Raw genomic sequence first — 25,197 nt, forward strand, 5'->3', positions numbered from 1 at the left:
TCTCAGTAAAATTCACTAAGTCTATGGGTATGGTATGATTTAAAAGTCTTGCTTTCAGGATTTACCTTCGTCATGGATCCATCCAGGATGGTGATGTAGTGATGAGAAACATCTGAAATCTTCCCTAACGAACTCTGTTCTAGATACAACATAACGGTTCATGTTCCTGGAGCACTCATTAACTACAGTGTAGTGGAAGTATTATTACTGTATCTTTATCAGAGGCCGGGAAACCTCAAGTTGCACAGCCAGACAAGGTGGATGGAACCACAATAAGATAAAAATGCAGACATCCTCGTTCTGTGGCCCATGCTTCCTGCCAGAACTTTATAAGGTCAGCACATCAAAGCCGGCAAAGACAGCAGTGTTGGAAGAAGCTCCGTGCTCAGATGGTGAATCAAAACTTTGGGTATTTGTTTACTTCAGTTTCCGCAGGTATAAACTGACCCTAAGTCCCAACGCATTGCATTTGGATGTTGACCCCCACACAGTCTGCAGGTATCCAGTGACTGCGTCCCTTGTTTCGCCCTCAGCGAGGCCATGGTCATCCTCGCTGGAGGTTTTAGCTCTGTCTCAGTTCCTGCAATTAATTCTGAGACTCAAAAGATTGCAAGGCTGGTTGATACTCCACATCCTTCTGCTCTGGACAGTTCCCTGGAAACCAGCTCCTTGCAGCTGTAGCTGCACCTCGTCCCTGCCACCCCTGCTGGATTCTCTATCCTTCCCATCTCTATCCCACCCATCTCCCACCCAGCTGACCTCACACAGGTGAGACCTGCCCAAAGCAGCTCTCAATCCACACCCCAGTGCTTGCTGCTGTAGCCTGCCTCCTAGACGGGCTTCCTTGTAGTCCTCAGGACATCTGCCCATCTCCCCACTGCCCAAATCCCGACCCCTCCAATTTTCTCTGTAGTCTGTTGTCGACTAAGATGCCTTAGCTGAGGCACCCTCACTTTCTGGTAAATTCCCAGCATCCATTTTACAGGAAATCACCTCACATTCCTGTAGCACAATAACTGCCCCCCTCCCCCATTATTACCGCCTGAGAATAAGGAGAGCTGTGGTTTGTCCTCAGTTCACCTCAGTGCCATGGACTGCAGCGATGGAAGCTTCGCCAAAATAAAAGACCACCACAGAACTCTGACACTTCTTAAACCTCAAGAGCTTATCCCAGCACAAGCCAAGCTCCCCCTAACCATGCAGATGTCCTTGGAAATCTTTTGCTCTGGCCTTTTGGCAGACAGGAAGGAAGCACAGCACTGGGGCTGCAGTGGCTGAGTTAACTTGGGGGTGTAGACCAAGCTCTGGCATCAGACCCAGCATGTGTTGTAACTGGGAACAGCTGGGTCATGTCCTCACCGAAGACCCAGTGGAAGACAAGAACCTGATTCTCCCTCGTCACTAGTTCTCCATTTTAGGAGAAGATTCTGTGCAAAATGCCTGGCATACCTTGCCAAAGGGGAAAGTCATTTTCAGAATGTTTTAATTTATAAATACGAACACTGAGCCTTCTTAGTACTTCGCAGCATCAAAATTTCACCGCGGTACATTCCAACAAAGATTAGTAAGTGCACAGAGATGGCAAAAGCTTGCCACCGTGCGAGGCATGAAGAGAAAGATAAACTTTAAAGGCACTTCAGAGGTGACTTACCATCTTGGGACGATATACACGATGACACGTGAAATTAAGGAGAAAATGTCCCTGATTGTGTGCTAGGATTAAAATTACTTGCAGATAGGGCCAGTTACATAATTCACAGAGTCCATTGCAAAATGAAAAATCAGAGCCTACTGTCAAAAAATTTAAGTATTTCACTGACAGCAGAGCATTAGGCCAAGTACGGAGCCCTTTGCTTCTAAACATAAAATACACAGATTTTGTGGTGCTGAGGCTCCAGCCAGAGCCTCTGGGATGCTAAGTGAGCACTGTAGGACTGAACTACATCTTCACACCTCCAGATATTTTCAGAATACATTTCTAAGGTCTTTTCACTATTCAGTCCTTGTGGCGATTAACTTTCCTCCTATCACAATAAGAACAACAGTACCCTTCCCAGGCCACCTTGCAGTTCAGCCTCATCACGCTGACAAGGATCTGGAACTAATTTGCTCATTTAAGCAAGTGGGAAGAGTGAGTTCCTTAAAGGAACAGCAGTTGAGCTTCACTGCACAGCCCTCTGCCCTAGATCTAAGCCCTCCGAAAGGACCTCTAGACAGGAAGTGTTCCTGGGTCTTGTTCTAGGACATCGTAAACCACCACCAAGCCCCCTGGAAGCTGGAACAGCTGGGGACTGACTGGTGGCAGGGAAGACAGCATGTTTCAAGCTCAGATTACTCACTGGGAAAGATGATCATTCTGCATCTAAACCAAGGGAAACCATGGCTCCATACCCGGGGACCCTCAACCACTGGGACATTTCACTACCGCAAAGGAAGCCTGTACATGTTAGCTATTAATGCCTTCTCCCTCTCCTCCCTCTCAGCCCTGGGCAACCTTTCACCTGATGTCTCTGTGGATTTGCCTATTCTGGAAATTCTATATAAATGAAATCATGCAACATGCTCTGTGTGTGCATGCGTGCGTGCAAGCATGTGTGCGTGTGTGCATGTGGCTTCTTTCACTTTGCGTGACACTTTGAAAGCTCATCTGTGTTGCAGCCTGTCCATTTCTCTTTGTGGTTGAACAAAGTTCCATTGTGTGGACTTAAGACTATTTTCTGTGTGTTCAGCAGCTGATGGACATTTAGGATGCTTCTATGAATTTTGAATTAAGTTCTCATTTCTCTTGGACCTATAATGTTTCGTATTGCCATCAAATGGTAACTTTGTGTAAATTTTCTGAGAGACTGCTATTGTTTTTCAGGGTAGCTGCACTGTTTGACACTCTTGCCAGCAGTGAAGGAGGTCTCAGTTCTCCACCTAATGCTTGGGTATTTTTTAAGTCATCCATATGATGTAAAGTAGCATCTCACTGTGGTTTCGATTGCGTTTCCCTGATGACAAATGATGCTGAACTCTTTTTACTCATTGGATATTTGAGTGTCTCTAGAGAAATGTTCTTTCACAGCCTTTACCCATCTTTTAATTGGATTTTTCTTTCATTTAGAACAGTACTTCATATATTCTAGAACAAACCCCTTATTAAATATAATTTAATTGCTCCCATCCCGTGAGTTGTATTTTCCTTTGTTAATGGCCTCCAAAGCACAATTTTTTTTTTTTAATTTGAAGGCATTCTTTTTTTTTTTTTTTTTTTTTTTTTTGTCTTGATGCTTGTGCTTTCAGAGTCATGGCCACTGGCAATTTCAAGATCACAAAAAACATAACCATGGTGTTTTCTTCTAGAAGTTTTAGCTCTTAAATTTAGGTCTTTGGCTCATCTCGAGTTGATTTTTGTATATGCAGTGAGGTAGATTACATCGTTGGAGACTAGAGACAATTTTAATTTTACCTTTCCAATTTAGACCCGTCTTATCTCATGTTCTGGCTATTTCCAGAACTGGGTTAGATGCAGGGGCAGAGGCAGACAGCCGAAGTCTCTGGCTGGTCTTGAAAGCATCCGGTCTTTCACCATGAAGCATGATGTCACAGTGGGTTTTTCACACATGAAATTTTCACTTTATTTTTCCAGGCACTTTTTTGCTCACCTTGTTTTGGTGAAATTTTTCTCATCCTTTAAACACTTACTAAAAATGTCAGTTCCTGGGGGGACGTCTTCCTAGTTAGGCTCCATGTTCCAAGCTAGGCTCCTAGTTCCCTGGCCTTGTCACAGTGATAACAATGCTTGTCCCTTGCCCAGCCTGGCCCCTCTGCGTGCACAAGCATTAGTGTGAGCAGCACATACTATTGGGGTCACCAGAGACCAGCTTCGGGCACTTGGCATTGCTCCCCAACCTTGGCAGGGCCTCTGTGCTACAAGTTCCAGTTCTATTCCTGAACACAGCACTCCACCTCAAAGGCAGGGCCCCTGCTTTATTTACTCCTACACTCAGCACCTAACACAGGGCCTGGCACTCACGAACCCATGCTTACCTCTGCACATTGTTCCGAGACCTCAACAATAAACTAATAAAACTGAGAAACCTTACCTTCCACCGGGCCAATCTGATTGGTCACAGCGAATCGGAGCACTCCTTCATCCTCACTGTACAAGGCAAAGACACGGTCCACCGACAGCTGCTGGGGGGTGGGGACGGCTTGGCGTCCAGCGTGCCTGCAAGCCTGGAAAGTGATGTTCTGGTGGATGCGGTACGAGCCCATTTGGTTGAGGGCTCCGAAGGTAAGAGAGTAGTCTCTGGAACTTGTGACAGTCACAGCTGTAACAGACATTTTACAGGCGAACTGTTAAATATTTTAAAATACAAAGTGCAGAGGGTTTTACGTGGGGTGGGTTAGACTCACACACTCTTCACCCACTTCCTGGCGCATATTCACTTGGGAACTCCCTGCATTTGTGTGGGAAACTTGCAAGGGAAGCCCAGGAAACCCAGAGGATGCAATTCCCCAGGGCTGGGAAGGAGGAGGTGCTACAGTTGCTACTACCACGAGCTGTAAGGAGTAAATGATCCTGCAGATATCCTGCCTTGCTCACACCTCAGCAGCTGGCACTGTCATCATGGCACTACTGCCACGGGAGCAGAGACTCACAGAGGCCGAGGTGCAGGACTGGGACATGGAGAGTGGGAACTGGAACTCAAATCCCTCTGACTCTGCACCCAGAATTTTGAACCTCCTGTCCCCTACACCGCACAGAGCGATGCTTCCCAAGGTCTCACTTGGCGAGGCTGCACACCTCTGAGAAGGGAGAGGCTTGCTGGGAGCAGAGTGCAGGTCAGTTACACAGCTCTGGATCATTCTGGGCATGGTCCAGGTTTGCCTGTGTCACCTGTCCAGCTTCCGGCCCTCACACCATGCATGAAGCCCGGCCCAGAGGACAGATATGACTCCAGGGGTACCACACATTGGCTACCGCGACCATGCCATATTTTACATGCAGGTAACACTTTACAGGATACACCACCTCCTGCACAAGTATAAACTAGGTAATGTAGACAGAAAATATGCCTTTATTTTCATGCTAAAGAAGACACGAGTGTTAAATGATCTTCTCTCATAGATCTTAAATGCCAGGATGTGAATTCTGTCTCCTGACTCCATAGACCGGGTTGTTGTTGATACTATTACTAAGTATTGAGTAAGGATATTGATGTTCCAGTGTAGGATAGCTAGGACTCTGCTCACTTACGCTATGTATTTCATAAGAATAAAAAGAATACTAAGTTCATTTGAGATGCCAGTGTTCTAGAACATTCCATGTAGCTACTCATGTAATCCTCAGAACTGTGGTAACTGGTGAGGCAGGTACTATCCTCATTTGGTAGATATCACTGGTTACACGTACCCGAGTCTGAATAATGGTAAAGCTCTTTGTAGGGTGGGATGTGGGCCATGAAATTTGCTGGAATGGCGGGCACCTGGCCTTGGATGTTGGTCTTCATGATCAGGTAGTTCTCTGAGTCAAGTCCCTCGGCAGTCTGAGTGATCCAAACCCTCTCTTCTCCTGGGTAGAAAGTCACTTCCGCGTTATGAACAAAGGCAGCACCTGGACAGGGAAAGAAAATCCACACAGATGTGAAAAGAGGCTGATGACTTCTACTGTTGGGGCTGTGGCCCAGTGGTGGAATCTGCTTTGTACAAGAGGCCATGGGCTGCACACCCTGCTCTGCAAAAATGAATGATTACCTGATTTCTACCACTGTGAGAGATGCTGCCTCAGGAGATTATTGCCCAGCCAAACCAAATCCTATTTCCAGTTGGTTCCTTAAGCTCACAACTTTTCTATTCCAGAGTGGTTGTACCCTGCCTTCCCCTCACACTGCTTCTCTGTGCAGGGGCTTGTATTCTGTGAAAACTAAACTCTCACAAACATCCTTGACTTCTTTAAGGTTGCCAGAATTGGCAAACACAAAAGAGTAAACAAAATCAAAACACACACACAAAAAAAACATAAACCAGAACATCCAATTAAACTTGAATTACAGATAAACAATGTATGTTTTCATATATGTCTCATGTAATATTTGGGGCATACTTATATTTTAAAAAGTTCACTATTTATCTGAAGTTCAAACTTAAATTGCTATATTATATTTTATCTACTTTTGAACCAAGGGTTTATTCAAATATTTTGATTAAAGGCAAGATACTGTATAAACAGCCATTTGGCTCTAAAGTAGGAGATGGGGAAAGAATTTTTTTCCAAAGCACTTTATTTTTCATGTAATAAAGAAAAAAAGCTCTTCCTAGGTGGGTATGTGAGAGGCTGTATTGGTTACTTTTCTCTCATTGATAAGATAAAATACCCAATACCCAAAATGAGGAAAGGAAAGATTTATTTAACTCACAGTTTATGGAGGTTTCAGTCCATGCTCAACTGGCTCCAAGGCAGAGTGGCATGGCTGAGGTGCAACTGTTCTTGGCAGATACCACAACCAATAAGAGCAAAAAAGAGAAAAAGAGGGGAGCAAACTGCTTTGCCTCCCTTATATTGTATGTAAGCTACCTACCTGGGGCAGGTATAGTACTCACACTGCCAATTCCAGTGCTAGACAACGAATCAATAGGAAACTCTAGATCTTTGAAAGACCCCCTCATGACCACATGAGGCTTTGGGGGGACACCAAGACACGATCCATAACAGAGGCCAAAAATCATCCCCTACCCTCTTGCTATCAAAAAGAGATCTTGGCTCCTGGGCACCTGTTGGAGAACAGAATCACTGACCTCCTAGGTCAGAATTTGCCTTCCCACAAGCCAGAAAGGAGATCCATGTGCAGGTCCATGCTGAAATGCACTGACCCTATCAGTACAGGACGGGGTGAAGGGAGGGTGAGAAGAGGGTGAAAGAGGAAAGAAAAGAGGAAAGGGGGAGGGTGAGAAGAGGGCAGTAAAATCATCTCCAAGTGCCTGATAGGTCTGTTTTGTTGTTGTTGTTGTTTGTACTCCTACTTGACAGATCTGTACCCAATAACTCAAACACAGCCTGAAACAAATATACTTGAACAAATTGGGATAAAAGAACACAAATGCTAGTAGAATCTTCCTATTTCTCAACAGCTAGAAGAACATTTAGAAGCAATCACTGTCTTTCAAAAAATCTGTTGTGCAAACCCAAATCACTCCCAATGGACTCTGCACAACAACTACACATCTGGGCTGCAGAGTCAGAAACCCTTCTCCCCTGAGTATGAACTCCAGGCGCCACCCCAAGAAGCACCTCGGAAAGCAGATTATCGGCCCCTCCCAGGGCCTTGCTCACCTGTGAGGCTGAAGCCATTCTTGAAGCCTGGTTTCTCCAACGCAAAGAGCCAACCAAACAGGCCTCCAATTGGCGTCAGGGGGAGCAGGGCTTGGGCTGCTGGTGGTGGGATGTGGCTGATGGCTGTGTAGGCTCTGCCATCGTTGCTCACAATGTACGCATGCAGGTCCACGTCGCTGAAGTGCACAGGTGTGTGCCCCACATGGAGATGACCGCTCACCTTCCCATTGACGCGATGAGGTGCTCCTGGGAGACAAAATCCATCAGCCAAGCTGGGGGTGGTTTGCAATAACTAAGTAGGCATGCAATAAACAAGTGTGCAAAATAATTCCATTTAAAACTCCCCACGCTCATGCTCTACCAAGCCCTCCAAATGACTGCTTAGCCAACCAATGATCCATTTTGAAAGAGCACTGTCTGCAATCTCTTTTTTTTTGAGAACCAGAGGATACATTTCTGGGTATCTTCAAATTGGGGAATCAGCACAAAACCAAATCATTCCTCCAACATTTATTCAGCATCTGCAAGGTTCTAGGGCTTGAAATCGCCATTAATCACCTTCTGGCAGACAGTGCTTCCCATTTCCGTTAAACCTGGACTGGCAGTGGCAGCAAAAGCCGGTGGCATAGTCCGTGCAGAAGGCATGCTGGGAGCACTGGCCGTGGTGGTGCTCACAGGTTTCCTTGTTGGCAGAGTTATACGTAAAGACTGAAAAATAAAACAGGCTTGCATTAGGTCCACAGAGTGATTCTGGCACCATGGCTGCCAAGCTTCACCGTGGAGCGGCATCTGGTCTGTGACACCGATTTGGATTGTAATAAACAAAGAGGTTTTTGAAGTCGAAGAGACAGGAATAACATTCAGTCCAGGAGGTTAACTTGCTTTGTCTTCTGGCAAGAGGCACCGCTTACTGCTGCCATTTGGGTCTTCTTGCAAGGCTGGTGAACTAAAATAAGGCTGCAGCGCAGATTGGGAGAGAACCCAGAAATATGCATACGCTGGTGTGGACCTAGGAAACTGCCAATTCTGTGGATTAAAGATGCCACATACCAGCAATTGTGCACGGTCCAATATAATACCCGCTAAGAGAAGGACAAAGGATAAGCTAACAATTGGAGTCTAAGTTTCTTTCTGCTTTTAGGGAACCTTGAACTTTAAAAAGGAACCGATAGTGTCTCGACCTAGAAGTTTGGATTTGGACAAAGAAGAACTTGCTAGGGATTTAGCTCAGTGGCGTAAGTGCCTGCCTGGCAAGTGCGAGGGTGTGAGTTCAATCCCTGGTACCAAAAAAAAAGCCTTAAAACTTGCATATACATCTACATTACAGAGTGGGGAGGAGGGAGGGAAGAGGGGAAAGGAACAGGGAATTAAGCTGTTAAAACCCTCTCAGTCCTTACAAGGTGCCTGGAGAAGGTAGGGCACAAGCAGGATTTCAGGTAATACCAGCAGGCTTGGGCTACAGTCACAGATTGCCTTGAAAGGTATGGTGGATCAGGTATGCTTGACGCTCCAAGCACTGCTGCTCCCGTCTCCACTTACTCTGACCATTTAAGAAAAAGAAAAAAAGCAAAAAGGCTGTTTGTGTTCCAGAAAAACAAGGACATTGGGGGATATGCCACCATCCATCAAGGGAATGGCTAAGGTAAATGAGGTGTGGATGGGAGGTCACAGATGAACCCACGGGTGCTGCTTCCCAGGATCGTGGGGAATGTGCCAATCCCAAACATGACCACCAGGAGGCAGTCTGGCTGTGCACTCCTCCACCTGGGTCCTGAGGAGGAGATGGGATGCGTAGGAGACTCCAGGAGCACCCTGAAAAAGAAAAGTGGCAAAGAATTGCAGTACAACATGCTGGTGCTGGTGTGGGGGGTCAGATCCCAAGGATGGAGGACACCCCTCTGTTGGGTCACAATTGTGATCCAGGTCTAGGCTTAAAAGGAGAAAACAGGAGAAGAAATCAAAATATTAATACCAAATATTGCAGGCAAGAACAGAAACTAATGAAAGAAGAGAAGGCACCATATATGTATTCAGCAAAGCAGTCAATATAAAGAGTTGGGTCAGCAGCTAAAGTTAACATTTAGATGGTGCCTGATACACACAGATAGGCTTCCATCAACTGTAACTCTTAATCAGTTCAGGCTTGGCTTGAGCTCACTTTGTAGCCCAGGTAGCAGGCATTGTTTTAATCCCTTTTTTACAGATAGAGAAACTGAGGCAAAGAGGAGGTAAGTGACACACCCGACTGAATTCACCCAACTTGTGACACAGGTGGATTCGAACCCAGAATCTTAGTTGCTTATGGCTCCAGAACCTACATTGCTGCTCTTTATTCATCTCCAGTGGGACTCCGTTACACATAAGGATAAGATTAGGAGTTTGGACAAAGCCCATGCTGGCTCCAGCAAGAAAGTTTTGAGTGAGGTTTTATGAATCAGTCTTCCAGGTAGGAAAAAGCAGGGATTATGGGGATGAATTTGACAGCATACTAGAAAAAGCACGGATGAGAAGCAGCAATTTGAAGACACACAAATGCTCCTCACATATCCTTAAAAACCAGCAAGCTGAGTGGGTCACACAGATGACCTTGACTGAAGTGGAAAATGTGACTAAGAACACAGTAAAAATGAAGCTGGTGACCCAAGGCTTGGTTTTATAAGGCTTTGAAGGCTTCGCTGAGGAATTCCAGTTGATAAAAATAGAAAATTAGACAAAATTCAACTTTTTTTTTTTTTTTGAGACAGGGTCTCTCTATGCAGTTCAGGCTTGGCTTGAGCTCACTTTGTAGTCCAGGCTGGTCTCGAACTTGCAACAATCCTCCTGCCTCAGCTTCCTGAGTGCTGGGATTACAGGTATGAGCCACCACGCTTGACTTCAACTTTTGTAAAATAGGTTAAGTGACAGGTATAACTTTTTAAACTGGCAAATGATGAAACTCTAGGCAGAAAAGGGCAGAATGGGACATGGTAAAAATGTTACAGAGGTCACTGTCAAGAAATGGTATCACCATCTACACTGTTTTGAAAGAGAAGAAAGTTGAGTCATGAGAATAAATGGAACCTGGGTCCAGACTTCTCCAACTCTGAGTGTCACAACTGAGTGCAAAGCATCATTTGTCATCAGGCTCCTGGGTAAGGGGACAGGACAGAGGCAGCTTCAGGCTTTGCACAAACCAGACGGTGCCTGGGTTCCTCACCTATGAATCAGGACCCACCTTACATCAGCACTGGCGAAATCACATTTTTTTTCTTACATTCCTCTGAGTGCTAAGGCAAAAAGGCAACCTGATGGAGGTCTAAATGGTAGGCATTTTCAGGACATTCAGGGAAAAATAAAACCAGCTTCTACATTGTTCTGTCTGCAAATTAAGGAAACGATTTGTATTGGGGTCTCTGAATTTCTATTATTGGGAAATCTTGTTCTTTGGTCCATTTCCTTCTCTAAAACTAGATTATGAAACAGGGAGAGGTGGGGGGGGAGAGACTTAGGTCCTCAGAGTTAGGTTAAATATCTTAAAATCTAGTGTATCCACAGCTTTTACACAGGTAAAAAGAGGCACAGCAACACAGTCAGCAAGTTACACCTGCAACTATGCATAGGGTAACAAGTTCATTAGACACCAAGTCATGTTTTTCTATAAAATGAAAACAGCAAGCCTGGTGTATAGTGCACACCTGCAGTTCCACCCACTTGCGAAGCTGGGGCAGGAGGTCTCAAGTCTGAGGCAAGCCTGGGCAACCTAGCAAGACTTGATTTCAAAATAAAGACCAAGGGTTGGGACACAACTCAGTGCTATGCACCCCTGGGATCAACCCCAGGACCACAAAAATAAGGAACACTCCAGCTCCCACAAAAAGCCACTGGGAGACTCCAAAGTCTAATTATGATGAGTTAATTAGTTATTGGTAAGCTAACCTGGGAATCTTTTTTTATGGAAAATTGCTTTTTAGGGTGAAACTTGCTAAGCCAAGCACGCGCACCGCAGCAGCCACAACAGAGAAAGGTTAGCGCCCTTAGTAATGCCCCTTCCACACACTCCTTGACACGTGGGTGCACACGTAGATGTGCACACTTAAGGTGGCAGCGCCTCAGGAGAAAACTACATACCTTTTGCAATATTTTTTCTATTGGTACCGGGGATCGAACTCAGGACTGCACACTTGCAAGGCAGGTGCTTATGCTGCTGAGTTAAATACCCAGCCCCACCTCTTGCAATTTTATTTATTCATTTAATAACTAGGCAGCCTTTAGTGTGTACTCCTCCAAGGTCTGGCCCTGGTTTAAATATCAGTGATGGAGCTGGGATCATGAGACACAGAAATTCCTGGTCTGAAGGTTACATTGTCTTAGCAGCAGTCAATAAACAAGTGCAGAATTTAGCACAGCAGATATGTTAAGGGCTCAGCAGAGCAGTGAAGGGGAGGGGAGGATGGGCTGATGCCTTCACTCTTCAATGCATGGGCAATGGGAGAAGGTGACCCTTAGGCAGAGGTCTGCTGGAGGTGGGGAAGGGAGCCTCCTGGGTGAGTTAGGCAGGGCACTCCCAGTATTGGGCAGGAAGTGCAAATGGGAGGAGGGCAGAGGTAGCTGGGCCACTACTAGGGGCTCAGGAAGGATTTGGGCTTCCGATTGAGCTGGGAAACTGCTCAAAAGTGACTGATCTGACTTCCAGCAGATTGGGACTGCGCTGGCTAGACCTTGAGAAGGTACCAGATCTGGGCTATGAGGAAGGTGGAACCAATAGGGTTCGCTGATGGCCCAGATGTGGGCTGTTAGAAAAGAGGGGAGTCCAGCGTAACATTCACATCTTGGCATGGAGGAACCAGGAGGGTGGAGTTGTGCTCACTGTAGAGGGGCTAGATCAGGGTGGGGAGGGGGGTCAGGAGCAGCAGGGACTGTCACCCTAGCCTAGATGGCAACTTGGGCACCTGGCCTGGCACCTTGGGCACCTTCTCACCCTAACAGAGAAAGCTGCAATTCTCCCTGTGGATTCTGAGAATCACTGAGTTAGGGTCACCGGAAATGTCAGTTCAAATGCAAACTCTGAGACCCACTAATTCCAGTTCTCTAGGTGGATCTCGAGAATCTGCACTTTAGCTCCCCTTCCCCCACCGGGATCTACGGCTGAGATGTAGATACCCAGGATATTCATGCTGCTCCTTCGTGTAGTAATGAGTTGAAGCTGACTAATGAACAGCTCTTGGGCTGGGCTACTGTCCTGGGCTGCTCCTTCGTTCATTCACAGCCATTGACCTGAAAAGCAGAGCTCAGTGCTGATGGCCCGGTTGTGCTTTGATCCTCAAGAATGTGCCATGAAGATGCTTTAGCAGAGGTATGCAGAAGGACAGCAGTGGGTCCCTAACTGATGAAAGGGGAGAACTGGAACTCAACATATGACCCTACACGTGCCTATCTAGCCAGAGCAAGAGGAGCCAGCCTTCTGGCCAACGTGACTTCTCAGCTTTCTGTGGGCATTTTCCTTAGACTCACAGATGCTGGAGGAATCAAGATCTGGATCTCTGAAGATGAGATACGCATACCCAAACACAAAGCACTGCTTTTTCTTTTCAGCAGTCACCCGTCTGTTTGAATGTATGTCCACACCTTCTTCCTATTATGATAAGGAGGTAGTGTCTCCTGAAGCTCACAGAAATTAACTGGGCTTCTGAGTCTAAATCTCAGCTCTTTCCACTACACCAGCAATACTCAGGATCAGGGAACATCATGCCTGCGAGGGCCCTGGCTTTCATGCACCAATTCTGGTCTGGAAGGTAGAGGAGGAAGAGGAAAACAGTGTTTCCAACCAGAGGCCAGTCAGTTAGGTGGCCGCTAATCATGTACACCTCCGAAACATGATTTTTGCTCTGTGACCTCCTCTCCTGACCACACAGCCCAGGGAACTCTATCACGGGACTCAAAATGACCCAGCAATCAAGTCAGCTGGCACCTCGGTGCCCACTGGGAGGGCAGAGGCTGCTGGGCATGAGCTCAATTTGTCACAGGTCCCTCTGCTGACGTCTGACAGCTGCTAAAGGAATCTTAACAGGAGGGTTTGGTTTTTTTTAATCTCACTTCTTTTTTCCATTTAATGAGTTTTTAAAGATACACTTTCCTCGTGTCCTTTAATAGAAAGAGAAATAAGAGAAAAGCAAAGACACTGCCAAATACTTGCAACTTATCCTAATTGGGAGTTTTTAACAAAAATAGAAAAGTCTCCATTGCATGTACCCTGACCCATCCTGCCACCCTCATTTTTCCAGAAACACTTCTACACTTGCTCTAGTCCTCGGCCTGCCTGCTACCACGGAGCAGCCACACGAACCATGCAGGGTCCATGGTGTGGCCCAAGCTCCCCATTGCAGGGGGACAGAGGTCTCGGTGTTCAGGCTGCCCCGTGGCAGCTGGAGAGACTTTTACTTCTGACAACTTTTGTGACTACTTCAAGACAAAGAACCAGCATTTTCACTGCAGGGCAGATTTTTTTTTCTGCCAACCAGAAAAGTGTTCCTACCAATCAGAAGGTGGACTACCTAGAAAGCCACAGCCCACTGCATCATCCAGGGCATAGCATGCTTTTCCCTCCAGTTTCCATAGTGGTTTACTTTTAATATGTGAGATGTGATTTAAGACATACAGTAAATGCGTACTTTATTTAACTATTACAATAAAAGACGTAGTTTCATTGATTCCTCTCAGATATACTCTCTCATCTTGAACAGACTTATCCCATCATTCTTGCCACTGTCTAAAGCATTTCTGGAAGTCCTCTTTCATGAATGTCTTCAGTTGTGCCATTGTAGCTACTTTCATGTCCTGAATCAGCTCAAAATATTTCCCTTTCCTGATCATTTTGACTTTAGGGAAAAACCATAAGTCACAAGATGCCAGATCCAAGGACCAAGTGAGGACACGCCATGATGCTTTTTTAAATCTGAACTTTCTGTTGGAGGCACCCAGCAGCACTCACTGTACTTTTGATTGTACCCTATGGAGGTCCTCTCTTACAAAGACCTCCAGAAAGTACCAAGAATGGTGGAATAAACGTGTTGGAATCGAGGAACAGTATTCTGACGGGAATTACTGATGATGTGTCTTTTACTGTAATAAAATTTTCAAATTTAAATGTTCACTGTGAATTTTGATTGCACCCCACATAGGTGGTACCCGGTGATGCTGGGGGTAAACAGCGATCAGGCCCAGGGGTGGCCGTCTACAGCCTCTGTCATACACTCTCAGACTCTCTCTCCACTTCTGGAAAAGGAAGAAGACCTTTTCAAAAACACTTCCCATGCTGTGTCTACATGGGGATGGGGCTTCCATCTGCATTGTCAGTAATCTAGGGGTGTCCCCAGGCTGGACCCCCTGCCTGGAGGACAGCCCTGGACACAGAGCCTGCTGGAACTCGCCCTGGGGTAAAGAGCACCTTCCTGTAGCCCCTATCAAGGCCAGGTGCCCCCTCTCTTCCTCATCCTTCATGCAGACCCAGATTCAATTCAGCTTCGCAGTAGCCGCACCTCAGTAGGCTACGAGCATCTGAGACCCAGGTAAGCCAACTGCATTGTCTACCACTCACAGTGCAACCACTCCCTGCCCAGCCTGCTCAGGCCTTGCAGGCAGCTCCTCCGGTGCCCACCCGCTCTCTTTCTCCTCCTCTCCCCTCCCCATGCCCCCCTCCCATTCTTTTACTCTCATCGCTCCTCTGTCCAGAGTATTTTCACATGGTCCCCATTTCTTCCCTCAGTGTAGTTCTGACTCCAAGCCCTCACCAAAGCCCTCCTCCCTCTCCCAGGCCTCTCTGCCTACAGCAACAAAGCCAGTGCTGCCCCTCAGGCCTCCCCAGGGCACCTTACAGCTGTCCCTCATTCTTCCCTGGCTTTGCTGTAGCCTGCTCTGTCTCTTACGAGGCAAGTGGCTTCCACCCACTGCATTGCTGGCTCTGAGCTCTATGAACAGAGAACAAAGCAAGTCATATACTTGGGGCCAGAACCCGGGAGCAACTGGGACATTCTTGCCTGGTATAGACATAACCACAAAAGAATCTAGATTTCTGAACACTAAAGAGCTGAATACCAAGTCGAAGAGATAGAATCTAGCTCAAGTCCCAAACCTGGACACTTTCTGCTCCACCAGTAGGAATGGCCAGGCACGGGCCACATGGCTGGTCTCAGTGGGCAGCACTCTGTAGTCTCTACCATGTATGCCCACCCGCTTCCCAGGGAGCCCACATTCACCCCATGCACCTGTAGGGCCCCATACACAATTCACTGGCAAAAGAAAAGGTGTCTATACCGGTTGCATATTCCTGTACTTCATACATTGTCCTAAATCTCTTTTTTAAAAATCTGGGGTTTTTTACATCCAAGACTTTAAAACTTGTAATTAGCTTTTCCCCCAAGTGTCTCCGTGCATTACTCCTGTTTTGCACATGCATCTGGCCATTTCCAAGATGCCAGCAGACTACATTCACATCTCGTGGTTGACAAGTGTCATAGTCCACGTGCCACAAGGGTTAAGGCTTCCCTTTCGGTTCCCAGTGTTGCTTGCAGTTACTACTCCATAACTTCTGAGACCCCGACCTCTCACATCTCAGCACCGTGTAGACGGCCTCTTCTTAACCTGCACACATGACTTCGTGGGTCTGCTTTTTAATACTCCCAAGATTTCCCAGGACAGGAAATCACAATCCACAAATGAAAAGCCATTGAGCAATGCATCTTTATCTCCAAATCCCTGGGTGGAAATTTTTACTTGACTTTAGAATCTTTTTAGCGAGAGAGAACACAGGGTGGAAATTCTGGAGATTGTTAGAGAATGGAAAGGTTCTCAAGCCTTCCTCTAAAACTTTACAGCATCTTCAACTTTACAGCAATGTGGCTCCTCAGACTCCAGTTAAGACAAAGTTCTTGAATAAGCTCATGCTTCTTTCTCTTACCCAATCTCCATCCATGCCCGCCGTTTTACATCTTCTACATAACTGTCACCAGTTTTTCAGACCCCACTGCGCTGCAAACACCAAGAACTTCACACACATTATCTCATTTAATCCTCCCAACAAACATGTGAGACATCAGAGGCTTGGAGTTACATGAGTTCCCTCAAGGCAGCCAAGATGAAGACTTAAATAGGAGGCTTAATGTTTTCCCTCCAGCCATTACAAACTATCCGCCCACACATACGTTATTTTCTCCCCTGAAATAAGTACCTCTCTAAGCAAAATCCTGCAGCCTGGAGCTGCAGAGAAACCCAGGAGGCCCTCTCTGCTAGGGCAGCATAGTTTTGTCACAAAGCAGATGAAAAACAGAAAAGCCCAGAAGACAGCAGAGGTTCAGAAGCCGCATTAGCCTCCAGCCTCTTCCTCCTGGTAGAGGTCTGACAGCTGTCCCTAAGCGTGAAAAGCACTGGGGGTCAGCTTCCCACTAGCGTCTTACATCTCAGGCCAGGAGAGAGAGCTGACCCAGGAGGCTGCCCTTGGAAGAAAAGCCCGGGCAGGGGTCTGGGTTGAGCTGACCGAGCCCTGCCTCTCCTCCTCGTCCCCTCCCTGGCTTCCCGTGCTCCAGCTGTGCAGTGAGTCACAAGAGCAGAGCAAGGCTCCGGGGAGGAGGACGCCACAGCTGCATGGCCTTGTACCAGGACGGACAACAAGCACAGGTGGGCGTCACTTCTCTCCCCAAGGGCTCCCAGCGCCCATGCATGGCGCAGAATCTCCCACCGAGGGGAGCTCATGGCTGACCCATCAGCGGGTACAAAGGTGGCCTGCTCCTCTGTGCTGCACAGCGAAGCACCAGGCCTCGGAACACTTCACCTCTGCTGCGCCTCCAAACTGAAATTCTTCTTTACACTGGAGAGTGGAGCTGGCCAAGCAGCCCAGCTCTTCCCTGCTCACTTCCTGAGGCCTATTTTTCCTTTATAATGCCTTATTAATGGTCAAGAGACTCCAACCAGAATCCGCCAGCCAGGATTCATTCGGCAAAGGAAATTTATCTCCTGAAACACAGGGAGTGAAAATAATTTCCAACCTTCTTGCTAAACTGTTCACCCTTGAGAGGAAAATCACAACTCAACACAAAACCAACTTTTCATTTTCTTTTTCTGTAGTACTGGGATTGAACCCAGGGCCTTTGCACTGAGCTACATATTTCCCTACTGTTTTTTGGATTTTGAGACAGGGTCTTGCTAAGTTGATAACGTGCCCAGGCTGAGCTCAAATCTGTGATCCTCCTATCTCAGCCTCCCAGAGTGCTGGGATCACAAGTGTGCACTACCACACCCAGCCAAAACTAACATTTTAAAAATGAAACGTTGCCACCAGTGTTTCTGACACACTTACCCTCCGTGTTGGAACTGATCTCATCTTCCACTCCGACCACCGGCCTCTCTCCACCCACCAGCGGAGTATGGCCTGGCCCTGCGTAATTAGGAAGCTCCCCTTCCTGGGGGTGGGCTGCAGGATGCTCGGGTCCTGAAGGCTCGGGCCTTGCCTCGGAGTAGGGCTGGACGCTGCTTCTGTCTCCAGGCTGGGGTGCTGGGCCCTCCTGGGAAGGAGCCAGGGATTCTCTGTGGACCTCTGAGAGAGCTGGGCCTTGGGTCCCTTCCTGATCCAAAGGCTGCACGTGGCCTTTTATACCCGAGGTCTCCTCGCCTCCCAGAGGTGCTGTCTGTTTGCCCCAAGGGTCCGAGTTGGCAGATTCTGTTTCAGGGTGGGATGGCCAGACAGCAGGTGCTGGGTGGGGCACAGAGGAGGCCAGGTCAGGGTGTGGGGGAGAAAGCCCCCCTCCCAGGGGGCCCATGTCGCCTCTGGACTCGAAAGACACATCCACTCTGCTGTGATTGTCCGCCGTCTCCCCTGGTTCACTTGGGGGGTATTCAACCTCCTCTTCATTCTCGTCATAATAATCCAGATTGCCCTCTGTGTAGTCACCTTCCAGGGCCGCAGTGTGGCTGGTGGGGTGCTCCCTGGGTGTCCCAGGGCGGGCTGCAGAGAGCTCTCCTCCCACTGTGGCGGGCTGGAAGTTGTCCAGCGGGGAGCTGCTCCCAATATGAAAGGCCCACACTCCGGGGATCCCCATATTGCTTAGTCTAAATAGAAAGGAAACAGTTAATCTTAACAAAAATATCCGCTCACCTTCTTCCGGCAAAGTGAGCACTTTAGCTTCAAACCAAAAGACTGTTAATGTTAAGATCAGATCAAGGGGTTTCCTGGGGTATAAAACACCATCAGAGCAGGCTTCATGGTAACTGAAAGGGTTATACTGGAATTTTTATGTAAAATATCTCTTATTGCATGTTACCTTTAGAATGCCGTGCCATCAAGTTATAAAAGCCAAATGTTTGGCCTAAAAATCTATTTGAAAACAAACAGGGAGTACGAAAATATTTCATATCGCCCTCCCCGATTGTCTGAAAATCTGTAACACGCTCAAGAACATTTCTGCTTCCAGTATACTGCCAGACACATAAAGGGTCATGTGCGCTGCACATTGTGGTCCTGTGCCAGCCTCCGTACCAAGGGTGTGACATTCCCCACTCTACCAGGTAGGGACGGTGGTCACACCTAAGTTTACTGAAGGGAAAGTGGGTTTAGAGAGAGTTACTGTTCTTGAGATCACATAACTCATAGGTGGTAGAGCCTGAATTCAATTCAGTTGCTAGCACCAAAGCCCTGTTCTAAATAGCTACCCTGCTGTACATTACATCAGAAAGCCAAATACTACCACCGGCAGCCGAACCGCCCCTGTTCTACAGAGGGTTAAACACACGGCCTGTTCACAGGGGCTGGACTATAAATCAATGCACAGGAAATGGAGAAGCAATGTAAATACACTGCAGAAATATATATAAATGTCTGAAAAACTTGAGGAAATGTAGAACAAAGTGAAGGGGGAAATAAGAACATAGCTTAGTCGAAAGGAAAGGAGTCATGGGTAGAAGTCTTTCCAGAAATATCTGGAAACACATTATTCATTTTCTCCACTAGAGAACAAGGACTCCAGTCAGTCTTGCAAATATCCCCATGATCCATTATTTTAGACGGTGATGTATTCTTTGGTTTCTTAAGAATATATCATTAACTCTAAAATAACGGATCATTAGATATATATGTGTGTATGTATATATATATATATGTATGTTGTATATATGTGTGTGTATGTTGTATATATATATGTGTGTGTATATATAGGTTGTATATATATATTTTAAAATCATGTAGAGATATATGATTTTAAAAAATAAGAGACAATTGAGCTGAGAAGGGCTTGACTAGTTTGGAGATACTTCTGGTGTTTGCACAAAATACTATGCTCGAATTCTCCCACACTTTGGAATTTCCTGAGAAGTCAGCACTGAAGAATAAGAATGACTAATAAGATAATTTAAAAATTCACTGAGTTCTATGAGAACAAGAGGTCTTTGATCTTTTGGGTAGATATTCATCTGGATGTCTTCTACAGCAATAGGATTTCTCAATTCAGTCTGAAATTGGCTTTCCCTCCACCAACCCTAGGGTGTGTGTGTGTGTGTATGCGTGTGTGTGCACACATGTGCTATTGCTGCTTGTATAGTTCATTTAGGGAAAAAGGAGCATTTCTCCTATCATAGCAGAATAATGAGGTCAAAAGGGATTTTTTTTAGTGTAATTCATGTTTAATGTAAAGTACAAAAAAGTAACAAAAAAGCAACTGTTACCCCTTGTACACAATATTGTGTGTGCCTAAGAATGTATGTGCACAATAATTAATGTTGGTGGGGCTGGGGATATAGCTCAGCTGCATAAGCACCTGCCCGGCAAGTGCAAGGTCGTGAGTTCAATTCCTGGTACTCTCCCCCACAAAAAGAATCAGTGTTGGTGATTCTTGGCAAGCAAACAAGAAAAACTAAAGATATAAGAATGGAGGTCTGAGAATACTTAGTTTATTATCATATTAGAGGTGTTGCAGCTGTGAAGTTTCTTCTTGAACTTGGAAAACTAGAAAAAGCTTCAAAGAGTAGAAATATACAAATAATGTCATATAAAAACACAATCAAAGGGGCTGAGGATTTAGCTCAGCGGCATAAGCACCTGCCTTGCCAGTGTGTGGTTGTGAGTTCAATCCCCGGTACCGATAAAAAAAAGAAAAAGGAAAAAAAAACTCAATCAAATAACCTTCCAAAGAAATGTAAATCACTAGCATGGCTTTTGTCACTGTCTAAGATGGGAAGGTAACCGATTTGAGTTCACTGTAAAATCTCTAAGGTCATTTGGAAATCACAGTGATAGGAAGAATCTAATTTATTTCCTAGAAAGAGAAACTGAGCTAATAAAATGTGAAGACAATCCTTCCTCCTCAGTTCATTAGGAAAGCTGAGAAAACCAGAAAAATGGTTCGCTTCAGCTCAGCACACAATACCTACCTAGTTACTACTGTCTCTCTTCCAGGGGATAGAAAAGCATTTTTTCTCAAAAAAATGCAATGTATGGATTCATATTTAAATGTGCAGAAGAAAGTATGACAAACATTATGAATTATGTAATTTGCAACCCCTGATTTTACATGAGACAAGTTTAAGGAAAAGAAAGATTCCACTGAGTGGAAAAATAAGTTCACTCTTTAGAGCTACATTCCAAAGTGTTTGGGAGTGAACCTAGAACGGCTTGCATTAATTCAACAGCACGGTGAACATTCATCACTAAGTTGTCATTAGAATACACTACATATTCCATGCAAGTCTTGTAGCCTTACAAAGACAATGTGGACAGATCTTGCTGAAAGATGCCTATAAAATAGTGATAAATGAGAAGACATACAAGACCCACTGATTTTTAAAAGGTTTTTGCACATACCTGAAATGTTGGAAGGACCGTTAATACGGATCACACTTGAAATAGTAATCAGGGGTAATTTTTACTTTTACTGAACATTGCTCTTTGTTGTCTCTCTGTTTCATCATTTTATGTGAAACGTGAATTTCACTTTTAAAAATACCTCTGTGTCCTTCATTTTGACTCTGTATCATACTCTCAAGCAATTTATCCTTGAGCAATTCAGAGATTTTTGAGAGGCATCAAATATAAAAGTGAGAGAGAGGCTTGGAGAGGACAAATGAAAGTGCTGTGTGCAGGGCCAGGGATTTAGCTCAGTGGTTCAGGTGATTGCTTGCTAAGTGCAAGGTCATGAGTTCAATCCCCAGTACCAAAAAAAAAAAAAAAAAAAAAAAGCAAGGGTTGTGTGTCTGTGTGTTGCATGCCTATGTGAGCATCAGATCACAGTAGCTTTCAGACCTCTGGTGGACGAACAAAACTACTTTTCCTACGGTCTCTTTGGCTTCCACTGCCTCCTGTGACCTTGGTAGATGTCAACGCTTATTCTCGGCCTTTGTGGTCCTTGAGCTGCTGGTCTGTCTATTACAGAGCCTGGGCCTTCAAACTCTGCGCATTTCAAGTGCTTGGCTGGCTCTCCCTAACACCTGAAGAGTACAGAATCAGCGAGCTCCCAAATAGCACAGGACAGTAGATGACAGGAGAGAGATGGCAGAGAGCATGGAGCTAAGTTTGCTCCGGAATCTAGATTCAAGGGCAGCCTGGACGGAGGCCTGCAGATGCCTGAGGAAAAGAGAAGGAATCAGCAGAAAAGACCATAAGGGGTCAGCTCTCCAAACCTGTGCTTTGATTGTGGCTTGGCCATTCTGAGCTCACAGGCAACTTACTCAAATTCCTAAGCTTATCTGGAAAGTTGAGAAAGTAGTAGTACTTGCCTCCTTTGATTCTTGTGAATTTTAATTAAGATACCATCTGGAAGTGTTTAGCAAAATGCTTACCCACTAAAAGCCCTCAATCAATGTCAGCTCTGAGTAACCAGCTGTCGCTGCCTGCCCTCTCTCTGGTGGCTGAGCAGAGCAGAGTGTGGGTAGCAGTGTGAGTTGTTCCTATCCTGGAATGATCTCAGGAGCTGAGAAGCAGCTAGTGAAGCCAGAAAGTAACTCAGGACAAGGATTCAGGAAAGAAACAAAAGGAAAGATCACTGTGGTTAATAAATATCATTGTGGCTCAAACGGGGCTGCCCAATGCAGTAAGCAGATGATAGATACCACATTGGGTCTAAGGACCAGGTCCAGCTCCGGACAATGCCTGGAAAACCATCAGCATGACTTGAGGTCATGAAGGGATAAAGAAATCCTGAGACTTCTAAACATCTATCAACCTGTATATTTACTTTTCTCAGTAAGATTACTCTTAATTTAATTTTTAACAGTATCCATCCAAAAACAAAATCACAGTGTCTCCTCCTATGAAATGATTAACCTGAAAATCTTCCACCTATGCAGATATATGGCTGGATATTTTTATGTGGTTCCAAAAGCAATGTTTTTCATAGCAAGCCTCAGTGACTCTGCAAACACACCCACACATCCCTACAGAATCTCAATCTCTCTCTCTCTCTCTCTCTCTCTCTCTCTCTCTCTCTCTCTCTCTCTCTCAATAGGGCAGGAAAACTAACAAGGGAAGCTGTTCCTCCAAGGGTTCAGTCTAGTTCCTGGTTTTAATCGGATGCCTTCCTTAGCTATTATCTAAGGTCAGGTGCCCACAAAAGGTCATCACATTCAAATGGCAACGGGCTCTTTACTTACTGGTAGAGGTTTTTCACAGACTGCTCAGTGCTGGTCAGGCTGAAATACGGTCCTTCTCTCTTCATGTCCTCGGCCTCCCCTCGGCAGAAGCCCACCCGCGCTGGAAGCTGCAGCTGGACGTTGTAAGACTCTTTGGGGCGAGTGCCAAAGAACTGCAGCCCATTGGCAGGGTAAAGAAACAGGGCGAAGGTATCTGACCTATCGTAGGCCAAAACCACCTGGAAAGTGTTCAGCTGTGAAAAAGGAATTGGAAACATCTTTTACACAAACAAACAAACAGAAGCAGAAAGCAATGCAAATGAAGCATCAAAGTACAAGGAATTTTCACCCTTCTCAGAATTCGCCCCACAGGTTTTATGCTCGTGTTAGGATATGTTTGCCGCGCATAGCAATTATGCATAGCAATTATCAATGCATAGCAATTAGCCTCGTGGGCCGGTCCATAGACGGCATCTCCATCACTGTTACTTCTCGCTCCCTCCTCCCCTCTTCAGCTGCCATCACATCTCCACAATCTCCCTATTTCCAACCATTTTTTCTTTTATTTTGCTCTTTATTTATATTGGGGATTTCTAGTATCGGAGAAACCAAGTACTATTTAATCTTCTACATTTGATCAACTTTATTTAATATCATGGTGTTAATCCATTTTCTCACAAGTAGTTCAAATTGATCCTTCTTTAGGACTGAGTAGTACTTCATTCCCAAGTTGATTTTAAACACAGGACTTCCTCTTCAATTCCAAATACAAGTTTATAATTGATATTATTTATGACAAGCATCACCCATCAATTTAGTTGAAATATGTGTAGGTAAAATATAGGTTTAAATTTTTTTTAAAATTAACATCTCAAACTTCTCTCATCTAAACCCCTTCTCGCGCTAAGTGAATGTAGCAGAATTAACTTGTCCATTCCTGCAGGTGCTGCCCGAGTGTACAACTCTGGGCGCTCACCCTCTCCCTTCTGTATGACTCGTCTGTCTGTGTATTAAATGCCCGTGATGGTTGGGCACTGTGTCAGGCACCTGCTGACCCAAAGACCTCTATGCTGCTCTTACAGCCTCACCTACTGGTTCATTCCAGCTCCAGAGCAATCATCACGTTGCAAAGGAGAGAAAAGATGCGGGGGCTAGTGGGTGTGCCCAGGATCAAGCAGCAAGCAGATGATGGCAGTGATGGCAGCCGACAGCCACCAGAGCCCCTGCCCTACACCCGGGCCAGCCCAAGCCTCCCTGCGCGACATCCACGGGGATTTGCCTGGCCCCCATCTCTCCTCCCACTTCCAAATGCCACCCCCTGTAGGTGTCCTGTGAGACACCGCAGAATTCCTTGCTCCCTGACCCTCTGTAGTACCCTAAGCGTTTCCAGAGCCTTTCACCCTGGATAGTGTCTATGGGACTGTAAATCCCACTCATCTGTCCACTGATGCCCTAAACAGCCAGCTGCCCGCCGAGCTGGATACCTTGTGCTTGGTGCTAAAACACAAGAGGAACAAAGGTCAGTGCAGTTGTACCCAGGAGAGTTCTCCATGTAGAGGAGGAAAGCAGGAGCTGCAGGGGACCGACTGGCGACAGTGTAGAGGCCATGGGTGACAGTATGTGCCCAAGACCTCAGAGTGGAGGTCGGCAGGCATCGCAGTGCCACCTGGGAATGTGGATAAACCTGGCAGGAGCCAAAGCAGACCAGAGAGAGAGACCACAGACAGAGAGGGCCAGGAGTCTGAGGTAGCCACAGCTTCACACCCAAATGACAGCAGAATCGCCTTGTTTTGGAATTGGTTTCTCTATGCAGTTCGGGCTGGCCTTGAACTTACCTTGGTAGCCCAGGCTGGCCTCAAAGTTGCAGGGGTCCTCCCGCTTCCGCCTCCCAAATTCTGAGATTACAGGGGTGCACCACCATGCCTAACTCAGAATCACTTTTTTATGTCTAATTTGCTCTCATATTTTCAATAAGACACTTGATCTTCACCTTCATCCAGCTGTTACTGCTGCCCATCTTTCTAAAGACCTTGAATACCAGGGGCTGGGGATTTAGCTCAGTGGCATAAGTGCCTGCCTTGCAAGCACGTGGTCATGAGTTTGATCCCCGGTACTGATAAAAAAAAAAAAGAAAAGAAAAGAAAAGAAACACTTCAAAAAAAAAAAAAAAAAACACAAAAGACCTTGATTACCTAAAGTGCTTGATTATATTTAACAGATGTTTACTTAGGACTCTAGACTATCTCTTTCACTAGATCACACTCCACTGGAGGGCATTTTAAAATTCTTATTTATTT

The 25,197-nt window shown here is 45.9% G+C and overlaps 1 protein-coding gene across 1 annotated transcript in view; it reads right to left on the bottom strand.

The window, feature by feature from the left end:
- Nid2 (nidogen 2) overlaps nucleotides 1-25,197 on the bottom strand; it is a 57,268-nt gene that overhangs the window by 24,063 nt on the left and 8,008 nt on the right. Inside the window, exons 3-8 of the mRNA XM_013154658.3 lie at nucleotides 22,922-23,154; nucleotides 17,646-18,394; nucleotides 7,877-8,026; nucleotides 7,319-7,564; nucleotides 5,402-5,602; nucleotides 4,089-4,316 (exon numbers count right to left, since the gene is read on the bottom strand). Of these exons, the coding sequence (XP_013010112.1) occupies nucleotides 4,089-4,316; nucleotides 5,402-5,602; nucleotides 7,319-7,564; nucleotides 7,877-8,026; nucleotides 17,646-18,394; nucleotides 22,922-23,154 (1,807 nt within the window). The remainder of the gene's footprint in view (nucleotides 1-4,088; nucleotides 4,317-5,401; nucleotides 5,603-7,318; nucleotides 7,565-7,876; nucleotides 8,027-17,645; nucleotides 18,395-22,921; nucleotides 23,155-25,197) is intronic.

This window comes from Cavia porcellus, unplaced genomic scaffold, assembly GCF_034190915.1.
Source record: "Cavia porcellus strain 051 isolate PalLab524CR breed Dunkin Hartley unplaced genomic scaffold, mCavPor4.1 scaffold_1, whole genome shotgun sequence".
Lineage (NCBI taxonomy): Eukaryota > Metazoa > Chordata > Mammalia > Rodentia > Caviidae > Cavia > Cavia porcellus.